This window comes from Macrobrachium nipponense, chromosome 11 (genome assembly GCF_015104395.2).
Source record: "Macrobrachium nipponense isolate FS-2020 chromosome 11, ASM1510439v2, whole genome shotgun sequence".
NCBI lineage: Eukaryota > Metazoa > Arthropoda > Malacostraca > Decapoda > Palaemonidae > Macrobrachium > Macrobrachium nipponense.
This window is the reverse complement of record NC_061087.1, coordinates 50,641,186-50,656,185: the sequence shown is the minus strand read 5'-3', so window position 1 is coordinate 50,656,185 and position 15,000 is coordinate 50,641,186. Positions and strand designations below refer to the sequence as shown.

Here is a 15,000-nt window from a genome sequence, read left to right as displayed (position 1 = left end):
GGGTGGGAGAGAAAAAAGGGGGGGGGATTTCACTGGGCGACATGGGCCCTTGCCCAGAAATAGATTTTTCCTTCGTCAAAATCCCTTTTCTGGGCTCAGCCCGTGTCGCTTTGTGAAACAGTACCAGAGAATTAGCACAAGCTTGGGGAAAAGGTAATAGTATAAGGTAATAAGAAAACACGAAAAAATATATAAGATGAGTATAATATAGATTAAATATTACAAAGTTATCGTATAAATACTAAAACTAACTTATAGTAATTTTATGTTAGCCTTAAAATAAGTGATAGAGATTAACAGTATACTTATGCTAACTTACGATAACTTAAAACTAGAATAATACATTATATACAGTTGTGAGTTTCCCTAGCATAAAAATAAGGGAAAACATCACGATATAGCCTTTTGGCAGCTAAGGCTCAAATTAGGGTCAAGCCTGGTGGCAGGATCACAGGAAAAATGTTAGTGAGGCAGGTAGAAAGGAGATCTGGATCTTAAGACTAAAACTACTTAGGCAGTGTCAGGAGAAACTGTGTTTCCCGCTGCCACTGATGGAAATTTAAGAGATTCCAAGGATTTCAGGTAGTGACATCTGAATACTGTCGGCGATTTCCAGCCAGTATACTTCTTTAGATCATCGAAATTCATGTGTTGAAAATAATTAATTGAGGTGGCTACTGCCCTGATGTCGTGGGCTTTGGGGAATGAATCAGGGTTGGCTTGCTTGATAAAGTATAGGATCTGTTGCCTAATTCCTTTTAAGGAAATAGTGCCACCTTGCTCTCTTATGAATAAGGGACCTGAGGACCTAGAAGATGTCCTGGACAGGTAGGCTCGTAAGGTCGTCACTGGACATAGAGAAGGGTCCTGAGGAAGAGGGAGGATCTTCCAGGGAGCCCATCTCATTAAAGGATCCTCATTTTTGGCCAAAAAACTACGGTCTGGTGATAGAAGAACTTCTCCTGATGGAAGAAATTTGATATGGCCAGAGTCTCTAGATAGAGCCGACAGTTCAGATATCCTGGCTCCTGAGGCCAGGCTTAGCAGAAATAACGTTTTCCTTAGGAGTGGTATATAGCTACATGAATTGTTGTCAGTATCTGAGGCCAGTTTAAGAACATCATTTAAGAACCATGAAACTGAGCTAGGTCTCTCTGATGGTCTGAGCCTAGCACAGGCCTTAGGAATAGACGAAAAATAAGAGTCTGTTAAGTCTATTTTAAAGCCAACTTGGAAGATTTTCTTTCAGGCCGACTTATTGGTAGTAATAGTACTTTATTGGTAGTAATAGTACTAGCTGCTAAACCTTTTTCAAATAAGGATCTGAAGAAGGAGATAGCCAGATTAGTAGTCATGGTTCGAGATTCTGTTTCCTTCAGGAAATTTGCCAGCTTTTTGACAGCTGCGTCGTACTGACGTGAAGTTGATTCTCTTTTATCCGATTCTAAAAAAAGGATATTTTGAGGATCAATATTTGCATCTCTTTTAGCCGCGAACTTCATGAAGTCCATAAAGTTAGGGTTTTGAGAATTCCTGAGGAAGCGAACACAGTCCTCATTTGTACTGGTTGTGATAGCTTGGGATTGGGAATCCGTTGAGGCCAGAGACCCAATTCCAGAAGAAGAGGGAACCAGTTGCTCTTGGGCCAATCCGGGGCTACTAGAGCAACTTGCCCTTTGAAAGACCTGAGTTTGTTTCAGGGACTTTCAATAGAAGATTCAGTGGAGGAAAGATGTATATCTTCTTCCCCTGATTCCAATCTATGGACATGGCGTCTGTGGCATAAGCCAGAGGGTCCAGGTTGGGAGCCACATAACATGGGAGCTTGTGGCTCGATTGTGATGTGAAAAGATCCACCTGGAGGCCTGGGACCTTTTGGCATATCCACTGGAATGAGCGCCTGTCCAGAGACCACTCCGATTCTAGAGGAACTGAGCGAGACAGGGCATCTTCTATTATGTTCCTTACTTCCGCAAGATGAGTGGAGGATAGATGCCATTTGTATTTGGCTGCTAGAGAGAAAATGGCTATCATGATGTGGTTCACGTGACTTGATTTGGATCCTCCTCTGTTGATGCAGTGTACTACTACTGCACTGTCCAATACCAGCTTGATATGGGATTTCTTGGCTGGTAGAAGCCTCTTCAATGTGAGGAATACTGCCATAGCTTCTAATACGTTTATGTGAAGCTGGCGGAACTGAGGTGACCAAGTTCCTTGTACTTTCTTGAATTGGGAGTATCCTCCCCACCCGCTTAGAGAAGCGTCCATGTGGATAACCAACGCCGGAGGGGGAAATTGAAGAGGGATCGACTTGGATAGGTTCTTGACCTCCGCCCAGGGGCGGAGTCGTTTGCGGAGAATCGGCGGGATGGCTGACAACTTGTCCCGAGATTTGTTGTTTACTCTTGAGTGCCAGACCCGGTTTATATCTTTCAGTCTTGCCTTCAGCAGAACATCTGTAACTGATGCAAACTGGAGAGAGCCTAGGATTCTTTCCTGGTTTCTCCTTGATGTTAGTTTGCATTTGAGAAATTGCTTTGTTGCCTTGGCTATTTCCTTCTTTTTGACCAACGGAATTGACAGAGTGTGGGAGTTCAAGTCCCATTGAATACCGAGCCATTGAAAGCGGGAGTCTGACGTTAGCCTGGACTTGGTCTTGTTTATCTGGAACCCCAGATGTTCCAGAAACTGTATTACTTTGACCGTAGCTTTGTGGCATTCTTCGACGGTTGTTGCCAAAATGAGCCAATTGTCCAGATACGCTACTACCATTATTCCCTGGGATCTTAGTTGTTGAACTACTGATTCCGCTATCTTCGTGAATACCCTGGGGGCCACGTTCAACCCGAAGGGCATCACTTTGAAGGAGAGTGCCTGGTCTCCCAGTCTGAAGCCTAGATACGGGCGGAAGTGCCTTGCAATTGGAATATGATAGTATGCGTCTGTAAGATCGATAGAGGTGGTGACGGCCCCACGGGGAAGTAAGGTCCGCACCTGCGAGATAGTCAGCATTTTGAACTTGTCACAACGAATGAATAAGTTTAGATGGGACAAGTCTAAGATTATTCTTCGTTTGGTTGAGCCTTTCTTTGGCACGCTGAACAAGCGTCCTTGTAACTTTAAATGCTTGACTCTTGATACTACCCCTTTCTGAAGGAGTTCTTGTGCATACTCTGTCAATTCCTTTGTTGGTTTTTGAAGGAAGGTCTTGGATGGAGGAGGACCTTTGATCCAACTCCATCCCAGTCCCTTGGACAATGCTTTGTGCCCAATTGCTGAATCCCCATCTGTGTCGGTAGAGAAACAGTCTCCCTCCTACCTGAGGGGTCTCACTGACTTGGGGCGGGGCGTGATCCACGTCCTCCCCGGAAGTGCTTACCTCTGCTAGGTGCTCTTCCGCCACCTCTTTGGCAAAATGCACCGCTAGCCCTACTTCCCCTTCCGAACCTATTAAAGGCTTGGAACGCCTGACCTTCAAAGACTGGGTTGAAGGCCGGAGATACTGCGTACGAGGTAGAGGGCTGATATTGTGAGGTCCGTAGGAGTTGGTTGGGACTGACTTTTGGAGGTGGAAGGCTGTACCGTCTGGGACACTGGCACAGCTTGTACCACCTGTTGTTGCTGAGCAGACTGGAAAGGTGGGAACTTTCTCGTCTTCTTCAGCTTTTTAGAAGCGGAGGAAGTAGGTTTGGGCTTCCTCTTGGCTGACAGGCCCCAGCAGACCTTAAGGCTCTGGTTAAGCCTTGTTGCTTCGTGCTGGACCTCATTAACCACAGCCTCTGGAAAGAGGTCAGCACCCCAGATTGAAGACGCTAGCAGTTTATTCGGCTCATGCCGAATAGTCGCCTTTTGCAGTACATGTTTCCTGCAATTGCGTCTTGCTATGGTAAAATCGTACAGATCACACTGAACAGTGTGTGTCTGTGCTTTGGCCATGAGTTTGAATAGAGGTTCCGTTCCGTACGTCATTGCGGCAACCCCCGTCATCACTAGGGCATTTAAGGTCCTCCCTAACCTTGTCCTAGCATCGAATTCCGCTTGGATGAAGTTTTCCGAAAGTCTAGGGAGTCTCGCCAAATTGTGCTATTGCACAATCTGGCTTGAGCTTCCCTACTGTAAAAGTAGCTGGGAGATCAGCCCAAAGGTCTTCTGTTCCTGGAAGAAGGAGTGATGTTGGCTCTGTCTCCCTAAGTTGGGGCATAGGCTCGTCTTTCATGGCGGCCTGTAGAGTCAACTCTGTTAGCTTTGTGGTGAAAGGGAGAGGAGTTTCCCCCTCTGCCACAAAGATAGTAAAGGGGCTTATGAAAGCCTGAAGCTTGGTATTTACACAATCCCAATCCTCTAGACTCCTGAGCCACTCCCTTTGGGCTTGATCCCGGCTATAGATCACCGTTTCTTTCGGGATCCTATCCTCCCTTCTCGTTGCCGTCTCTGTCAGACGGGCATAGCCAATAAATGGTGGTTGGAGGTTGGCAGGGTGAAACTCGAAGTCTTCCAATCTTCGAGTACCACAATCTGGCAATGTCAACATTCCGTCCTTAAAGGGGGCGTATGGTGAGACCCTCCATGGATTATTTGTCGAAAAGGGAGGAAGGGAATCATAGTCCGGCATGGGTTGCGCCGCCATGCCAGACTGTGGGAGAACTGCTGCGGGATTCTCCCCGAGGCCCGCCATCAGATTCTCTTGGTTTGTCAGCCTCTCCGAAATGTCCAGATTGACTGACCTGACTCCTCGAACGAGGTGGAGATGAGTGAAAACATCTGGTCGAACCTGTCGTTGACAAGGTTTCCTACCAAGCTCCCCATTTGCTGCAATATATTTGCAGTAAATGCCTCAGTATCAAAAGGACTAAGGTCCTTGATACTCATAGGAGTCTTGGGATGCGTTCCTGTGGAATTGAAGGCTCAGGCTCCGTAGAAGCTCTGGCCTTATCCTTCGAGGACTTGCCCCTGGACCCTTTGGAGTGTGAAGTAGAAGAAGACTTCGACTTTTCTGCTCCGGGGTGGTGAGCCGGAGACTTATGAGGTGTGGAGGACGTGGTCTTCTTAGACGACGTCCTCTCTAGGGTCATTAACTCCCGCTTCCCTTTCACCTTAGGGATAGCTGAAGTGGATTTCAGCACAGCCGAAATTTCACTCTCCGAAAATCCTTGGAAGGAAGTAGAAGAGTAAACAGGTGAAGACGATCCAGAAGGACCCAAGGGAAGCCCTTGAGCCCCTAACAAACCTACCTCAACTAACAAGTTACCTTGTTCACCTACCGCCATCGGCTCTAAATTAAGGTCCAGGGTAGCCACTTTGTCTGCGATTTCCGGGTTGCCTTGTACCGCCAGCGCCTGTGCCACCTGCTGCTGGATTGCGGAGATGTAAGGGGCCGCTGCTGCCGGGTCGACGAATCCAGTTGTTTTCCCGCCCGGGAAGAGGCGGACAGCCATACTCTTGTCCAGGATGTATGGCTGCCCCTTAGACACATTCTTCCCGAACCCGCCGACCCAGGCCCTCAGGGTTGCTGAAGCGGCGTCTTTCACGGCAGTAGCCTGAAAGAGAGGGTCATTGTAGTCCTTACAACGAAGCCCGAAAGTTATATGATTAATTATTTGAGACTATATGTCATTTATATCTCTTATAGGACTGTTGAATAATCAGTCATAAACAAAGTAATCCGGTAAATATACTTACGCCGGAGGAAAACTGCTCTACCAAATCATAACATATTGAGCAGGCTTCGTGATGCCATACCACTATGTCACCATAGCGGATGGCGCAAGGGGCGTGAGTCCTGCAGATTTCGTGGCCACAGGGGTCCTGTAATATGGCATTGCAGCCGGATTCCTGACAATTGGTAGCCTGTAAGTGAACAGATACATGAGTATCAGTGGTTACTAACAGGACTAGCCCGTTAAGAGATATAATACTCCGCTATATGCCGGAGTGAAAAATTTTTGGCATTAGCCCTCTCCTGTTCTCCTGTAGAGATATGTCCGTGAGGCCTGGTATACTAGTCATAGTTTCCGGGGTACCGGAGTAAGGAGTTTCACCAAACTAGCCACCAGTCTACACGCCGGGGTGGGGAGTACAAGGACGGCGGAGGAACATGAGAGGGTTAAGCCAGAAAAGATATATAACATGGATGGGCGGAGCGCAGCTCCGCCGTACAAATTTTTGCAGGCAGGAGGAGAACCCGGTTGGTGAGCGGGCACTCGGCCGGCATAGCAAAAAAATACAAACAATAATGATAATATATAAGATAATAATAGAAGTTAAAACGTATATATATAACTATAGATGCATGTAGAGGTGCTACTCTCCGTCACCCCCTAGAAGAGCTGGCGGAGCCAGCTGAGTCCGCCGCTGGCGCGGTAGGAATACAGGGGGTTGGGGGTGACCGGGGTAGGAGAGAGCTAAGGAGGGACCCAAGGAGGTCCGAGTACAAGCGAGCGAGGTGGCCAACCCAACCCGAGCGTACAAGAGACCCCCCATGGAACCCAGGGTGAGAACGGAATGAGGAGCCAGACTCAGGAATCGCCCCCCCCCCCCCCCCCCCCCCCCCCCAAGCCTCCCGTATCCACTCTGGGGAGAGAGGAGGAGGGGAGGAGAGCCCGGGTGGTTGCCGTGGCAACCGTGAGCGAGCGTGACCTGCTTTCCCGCCCGCGTAGGGGAGGGAGGAAGCAGGGAGGGGGACTGAGCTGGTGGCTCGTGGCAATCGTCTGGCCCACCACGAACGAAGTAGGACCACGCGGACGGATAGACCAGGCGAACTAAGGTAGACTAGGCTAGCACAAACCGTCTCTTACATGCGATATGAATAAAACACAGTATTATCATTATAGAAAGGAAGGGAATCAAAAGATAAAGGGAAAGCAACGTCCTAGAGAAGCTAGGCTAATCTACCTGGAAGGTAGGAAGCCCAACCCCTCGGGAGCTGGCCTCTGCCGATACGTAGAAACGGAGGGCGACGGCCAGGTGGTAGGACTAAAAAGAGATATAGGGGCCTATAACCCCACATGCCTAACAGACCTAGATAAAGGCACATGCATGCATGAACACAGAGCTAAGATATAAAGGCATAGGATTCCCAGAAGGAAATATAAAGCACATCTTGCACCACATGTAGACATAAGCATAATTACTGCGCAGACATAGCTACAACGGTATGGGAGACCGAAGGAGCTAGAATGAATCACACACGAGGCGAGCTGGTAAGGCGAGCCTGAAGCCATGTCGTTGGAGGCACCATAATAATACCTAAAAACAGCTGTAAAACGGGTCCCAGCTGGCTAAAATTACGTGAAACACTAAGGCAGTAGTACTTAACTTAGCTGCGGCGATGGCTTGAAGCTCCATGGTGCAAGATATATCCAAAATAGAAGCACAAAAGCACTGAGCAGAAAAAACACTTGCGATCAAGGTGCTGCTAACAGAAAGGATGACCGCTAGAGGCGCTGGTGTTGGCGTGGGTGAACAAGTAGTAGTAGTTGCTGGCGCGGGCTGTGTACCAGCTCTCTCTAGCAGGGGGATTTTGTGGAGGAGAGATCTAAATGACAAGAGGCCCATGGTAGTGGTTTCACTCGCCCCAGTACCATACCGACACCCTCTTTTATTTAGGGTGACCGAGTCAGAATGCTCTGACATCCCCCTTTTTATTTTTCTCTGGTAATGTTAGTATTATTTACCTTAGAAATATGAATTGAAAGGATATTTCACAAAGCGACACGGGCTGAGCCCAGAAATTGTTGCATACTTAATCATGGTTGCATATTCATAACTATCATATGACTAGCTCTACGTATACATATTTAATATACTATAGACTAATCATTTTTGATAAAGTGCAGCTATAAAAAATCTAATGATCACATAAACAAAAATATTGAGCCTTGAGAGTTTTCTAAAGGGATTTGTTTCTAAGACTCGATATTTAAGGTTGATTTAAAATTGGGCTACCTCATAAAACCTACCATGTTGTCAGTTCATCTGCATTAACCACATTCATCAAACACACAGGTTAAACGGGTGTGAAAACAAAAATACTATTTTACTTGAATCTGGTGCTATTTATGAAGTAAAAAATCCAAATCCAAATGTTGAGTTTTAACTACTTTAATTGTTATTAAATTCATTACTTCGCTTATTAAATAATACTTGGACAAACTTGACTTTTTATCAACACAGTGCTTCCACTTTCCTTATGATCAGACTTCTAACATGTTTCAGCATTTATGTGGAATTCATGGATTTCACTGCTACAGCTTAATTTCCTGTTGATTTCATATACTTTATGGAAGAAAACTCAATCTCCTAAACGTAACGGTTTTTAGAATAAAAATTCTGAAAGGACTTATAGGGAGCAAGAAACTCCCACTTGGAAATTTAGGTGGTGACAATATAAAAATGCTGTCTTGCAAATATCGACAAATTAATACATTTGTGAATCAAAGGCCTGTGCTTCGCAAGAAGAGAAATAACACAAAACTGCAGTCAGAGTACTTACCTCGTTCCATAATTAAAGGTGCATGAGGACCTACAAGCATGGCAACAGCACCAGCTCCACCAGTTGGCCGTGCTGATCCTTTTGCATATACTGCAATATCTCCAGCAACAACTACAGCATATCGACCTACAAATCAATACGAAACATTACTAAAACAAGTCATAAATATAAACACACACATTCTATATATATATACATATATATATAGCTTAATGACAAATACAGGCAGTTCCCGGGTTACGATGGGTTCGGCTTACAACGTCCCGAGGTTAAGGCGCTTTTCAATTATATTCATCGGAAATTATTTCCAGGGCTACGGCGCATTTTCCAGGGTTACGACGCCTACAATGCTTATCTCACAGAAGAAATATGACACCAAAAATACAAAATAATCAATAATTGAAGGTTTTTTTGATGAAAAATGCAATAAGAATGCAGTTTACATTATCAGTTATTTCTTATAGAAAATATTGATTCAGATCTTGAAAAAATCAAATTTTGACGCCTCTTCTGGAACGGATTATCATTGAGGTCCGGGCTTTACTGTACATACATATTTATATTAAATGAGCTTTCAAGGTATAAAACCTCATCATCAGCCTGAAAAATAAAATAAGAATGCAGTTTACATAATTTGGAATGCACCCAAAGCATTAAAGTAAGGTTTTCTTAGGATTTTTCACGGTGTTCCGGCTTGCGACGATTTTCGGCTTACGACACGTCTCAAGAACGGAACCCCCGTCTTAACCCGGGGACTGCTAGCAATATTGTCAAGACTGGGAACAACATTCTTTATTAAACAAGCTTTTGAGGTATAAAATCTCATCAGGTTGAAAAATTGACATGGATGAGAAATCACTGAAATTAAAATTTTATTAAGACAATTCATTTTATTGTCATTTTGAGTTATTTCTCATCCTTGTCAATTTTTCAGCCTGATGATGAGGTTTTATACCTCAAAAGCTCATTTAATATAAATATGCACGTACAGTAAAGCCCGGACCTCAATGATAATCCGTTCCAGAAGAGGCGTCAAAATTTGATTTTTTCAAGATCTGAATCAATATTTTCTATAAGAAATAACTGATAATGGATTAATCCATTCCTGACCACTCATTATTACCCTAACCTTGCCTTGTTAAACAAAACAGTGCACATAAATTACAATTAAACAAGTTCAGAGTGAAATAAATATCATACTAGACATATATTTGTTATTTTTAAATTAGTATACAGCATAAAAAAAAAACTTGCCCATGTCCAATGCGGCTGTATCACCATTGGTTGACCAGGTGCCATAGACTAGCTACTACTACATATTAAAACATTGAAAAACAATCTTAACTATTATAGAAAATAAATAAAATATAAAAATTAAGCCCAATTATGTTTATCATAACTTACAACAATTTGCCTACATAACAGAGGTAGCTTGTGGCATGAGCAGATGTAAACAAACCTGTGTACATACATAGGTGTAAATACTGTATGTACAAAATCACTTTAAAATATCTTTCAATAAACGTAATGATACTTAAATATATTTCGGTTAATCTAAGTAATAGAGACAGGCAGGTATTTCTTTGGAAATTGCAGTTTCCTATAGTATTTTGGTTGCTTATTAAATTCAACTTTTGTTTTTGTCGGCCAGATGTAATTAACCTAAAATTTACCTTTGAATCCTATCCTACGGTAAGGGGAACCCGTTGGGAATGCGGGGTTTTGGGTGGGGTACACCTCTATGAGAATTATGGCTTAAAACTCTATTGTATTGTAAGGGTGCCCAATGGGAAAGTGGGGTTATGGCTGTGGAAAATCACTGGGGAAGAGTTTTTACCAAATTACTGTGTTATATCCTCTTATTTCTGACATTTGGAACAAGAAATAAAAGTGGAAACATGCAATAAATAAACCAAGAATGTAGCCATTTCACAGGCAAAATCCACCTACGCCTACTACTACTATCATGATGCTGTATGCTACCACACGTGCACCATGTTATAAGGGAGCATTTGCTTTTGTTTCAGACACCGACAGTGACCAACTCTTAAGTGAGCAAAATGATGGGGGAATTTTGGGGGCGACATGTATTTAACCAGTCATGTTGCAATATTAACCCTACATTGCGATAGGACCGAGTAAAGAATTTGGGAGGATTCATACGTAAAGTTACATATATTCCTTTCCCTCATTTGTTTTATAATCATTGTATATTTTTTCAGGCTTTTATTTCTGTTCTGTTTATCATAGTATTTAATATGTACATTGTTGTGCTTTCACTTTCTAATTTTGCCCTATATCTTGCAATATTACCTAACAATTGAGGGCAGACTCCTGAAAAATGCCTAAGGGATGGGACTAGAAGGCAGTTTTAGGGCGTTTTAATACATTTGTGTCAGTGATGTCAAATTGGAGGTTGCTTGGGGATTTCATACATGATTTATACATGATTTGTACACAAGTCACTCCCTTCTCTTTTCATTGCTCACATGTCTAATTTCATTTCATCATTTTAGAACGCATTGCTTACTATAACAATTTCTTTGTTAAAATTTTACATTATAATTAGAACGTGTATATTCACATTATATTTCAATTTATGCAATTACAAACACAAACATTTTTGTCTGGTAAATTAACGTCTGTATTCCTTGATTGTCTCTGTCCTAGGTTTTATGTGTTAGGATTAGAATATCAACCTTTATTTTACATTTCCTTTAAGGGGGTCCAAGGTGGCGGAGTCCCCCGTTCAGGTAGCACGTTGTACTAGGTTAGGTTAGTGTTCCTTTAAGAAGGGTCCAGGGAGGGGCGTAGCCCCACTGGCCAGGTAACACGTTGTACTAGGTTAGGTTAGTTTGGTTAGGTCAGTATACTAACTTACATGTTAGTCTTCCTTTAAGTTAAAGTTCCTTTAAAGGGGGGTCCAGGTGCCCTCCCCCCCGGCCAGGTAACACATACTAGGTTAGGTTATGCTAGGTTGGCTAGGTTAGTATGCTAACCTATATTTATATATATAATTTATATATATATATATATATATATATATATATATATATATATATATATATATATATATATATGTATATATATATATATATATATAATGTGTATATATATATATATATATATATATATATGTATATATATATATATATATATATATATCATCGGAGGGTGGAGAGATACCAAAATCCTTTAAAGTTATGTATTTATTTGCTGACGTTTCAGGACCATGTGTCCCATTTTCGAAGCTAAAAATTAAAAGAATAACAGAATTAAAATGAGACTCAGATTAAAACATGATAAAAAGTTATTACTTAACAAAATGCAAATTAGGTACAAGAGAAGGGAACAGTGATTACCAAGTAGTGCTGAAGGCAAAAGCTGAGTGACTGTCAGAGTCCGTTTTGGTGCCGACGGAAACTCAAGAGAGGTACAGAGGAGTTGACGTGGACTGAGTATTTAATTGGGGAACCAGTTGTTTGATAAAAAGAGATTCGAGTATTGCCAATTGGTGTTCGTTTGGAGCTTTGCCTATGATTTTGAAATCCTTGTAATTTATATTGTATTTGCATTTTTTCCCATGATCTCTAATACAGGAAAATTCGGGGTTTGATAGTTTGACACCCGTACGATAGCTAACGCCACGATGGGAATCTAATCTTACCTTTAACAACCTCTGGGTGGAGCCCACGTACTTCCCCAGGTCACATCTGGGGCAATTAAACAAATATATGACTCTCGAGGTCATCAAGGAAGCAGACTCTCTTTATATTTAAACAAGGACTGGAATGGTCATTGGCGTTACATGGGCGGCATTCAATTTTCTAAGCTTGGACTGCTGGTAGGGTTATTTGCTTATAATAAATCTCAGTTCTTGATAAAAATGGCTATCATAGATTAGGGGGACACTAGCGTACAGATGTAGTTTTGGTACCGTTGGCAGTTCAAACTTTGGGTGAAAGATATTATTTAGAAATTTTCGCAATTGTTTGTAAAAGAGTTCTGATGGAAAACAGTTATTTACAAAGTACTGATGGAGAAACGTAATCTCTTCATGAAACGTATTCCACCCGGATGTTAAAGTAAACGCTCTGTGGAAGAGAGTAGACAGGGAATTTAACTTTAAATTAAAAAAGCAGTGGCTATAAAAGTTAAGAACCCAGACCAGTAAACGTTCTCTTTCTAAAAACGGTGGTATTAAAATGTTCGTCAAGTCTAAAAACCAACACATCAAGGAAGGGCAGTTTATTTTCATTTTCATATTCAATTGTGAATTTGATATTAGGATGCATTTCATTGGCAAGTTCGAGGAATTCGTCTGCCCGATCTTTATTTCTAAATAACAGGAATGTGTCGTCAACATATCTGCTATAAAATAGAGGGTGACAAGCCAGAGGGCAGCCGTCCAGGAACTGCTCCTCCAGGGAGCACATGAAAATATTAGCAAAAGTGGGGCCTAAAGGTGATCCCATGGCCATACCATTGACTTGTACGTATGCTTTTCCATTAAAAATGAAGGCAGTGTCCAGCACCGCCAACTGAAGTAACTTTTTAAAATCTGTGATATTAAAATTATTAAAAAGAACATCTGGGTTTGGAAAAATTCGATTTAAAATAATTTCAATTGTTTCTTCCACTGGGATATTAGTAAAAAGTGACTCGACATCCAGACTAGTCATAAAAAGGTCCGAGTCTTGTGGTAAAATCCTTTCTTTAAAGTTTTCTGAATTTTTAATGCTATACTCATTAGTAGTTAAAGGAGCTAAAAGTGGGACTAGAAATTTGGCCAATTTATAATTAGGGGTATCATATGAGGTGAGTATGGGTCTCATTGGGATACCTTCCTTGTGAATCATAGGTAACCCATACATTACTCTGTACGAAGCACCTGTACTGTATAACAGACCGGATAAAGGAAAAGGTACTGTAATTCTAAACAAACAGGAATATGTATCAAAAATGGAAAATATTTTGGGTGAAGAAACAAAATTCCAAAAAATAGGTGAACCTCAATACTCAACCATTTTTAAAGTAGAGGATCGAATAAACCGTTTTCTTAAAAGCCTAAAAGACCGTAATATTATCAGTACCGACACTTACGAATTGTTATACAGTACAGGTGCTTCGTACGGAGTAATGTATGGGTTACCTAAGATTCACAAGGAAGGTATCCCAATGAGACCCATACTCACCTCATATGATACCCCTAATTATAAATTGGCCAAATTTCTTGTCCCACTTTTAGCTCCTTTAACTACTAATGAGTATAGCATTAAAAATTAAGAAAACTTTAAAGAAAGGATTTTACCACAAGACTCAGACCTTTTTTATGACTAGTCTGGATGTCGAGTCACTTTTTACTAATATCCCAGTGGAAAACAATTGAAATTATTTTAAATCGAATTTTTCCAAACCCAGATGTTCTTTTTAATAATTTTAATATCACAGATTTTAAAAAGTTACTTCAGTTGGCGGTGCTAGACACTGCCTTCATTTTTAATGGAAAAGCATACGTACAAGTCGATGGTATGGCCATGGGATCACCTTTAGGCCCCACTTTTGCTAATATTTTCATGTGCTCCCTGGAGGAGCAGTTCCTGGACGGCTACCCTCTGGCTTGCCACCCTCTATTTTATAGCAGATATGTTGACGACACATACCTGTTATTAAGAAATAAAGATCAGGCAGACGAACTCCTCGAACTTGCCAATGAAATGCATCCTAATATCAAATTCACAATTGAATATGAAAATGAAAATAAACTGCCCTTCCTTGATGTGTTGGTTTTTAGACTTGACGAACATTTTAATACCACCGTTTTTAGAAAGAGAATGTTTACTGGTCTGGGTTCTAACTTTTATAGCCACTGCTTTTTTAATTTCAAGTTAAATTCCCTGTCTACTCTCTTCCACAGAGCGTTACTTTAACATCCGGGTGGAATACGTTTCATGAAGAGATTACGTTTCTCCATCAGTACTTTGTAAATAACTGTTTTCCATCAGAACTCTTTTACAAACAATTGCGAAAATTTCTAAATAATATCTTCCACCCAAAGTTTGAACTGCCAACGGTACCAAAACTACATCTGTACGCTAGTGTCCCCCTAATCTATGATAGCCATTTTTATCAAGAACTGAGATTTATTATAAGCAAATACCTACCAGCAGTCAACTTAAAATTGATCCCATGTAACCCAATGACCATCAAGTCCTTGTTTAAATATAAAGAGAGTCTGCTTCCTTTGATGACCTCGAATCATATATTTGTTTAATTGCCCCAGATGTGACCTGGGGAAGTACGTGGGCTCCACCCGGAGGTTGTTAAAGGTAAGATTAGATTCCCATCGTGGCGTTAGCTATCGTACGGGTGTCAAACTATCAAACCCCGAATTTTCCTGTATTAGAGATCATGGGAAAATAATGCAAATACAATATAAATTACAAGGATTTCAAAATCATAGGCAAAGCTCCAAACGAACACCAATTGGCAATACTTGAATCTCT

General features: G+C 41.7%; 1 protein-coding gene across 2 annotated transcripts in view; it reads right to left on the bottom strand.

Annotated features, from left to right (window-relative positions):
• LOC135205819 (hydroxymethylglutaryl-CoA synthase 1-like) overlaps window positions 1-15,000 on the bottom strand; it is a 640,683-nt gene that overhangs the window by 495,173 nt on the left and 130,510 nt on the right. For both annotated transcript variants that reach the window (XM_064236994.1, XM_064237005.1), the window contains exon 5: window positions 8,495-8,620. In XM_064236994.1, coding sequence (XP_064093064.1) covers window positions 8,495-8,620 — 126 coding nt within the window. The remainder of the gene's footprint in view (window positions 1-8,494; window positions 8,621-15,000) is intronic.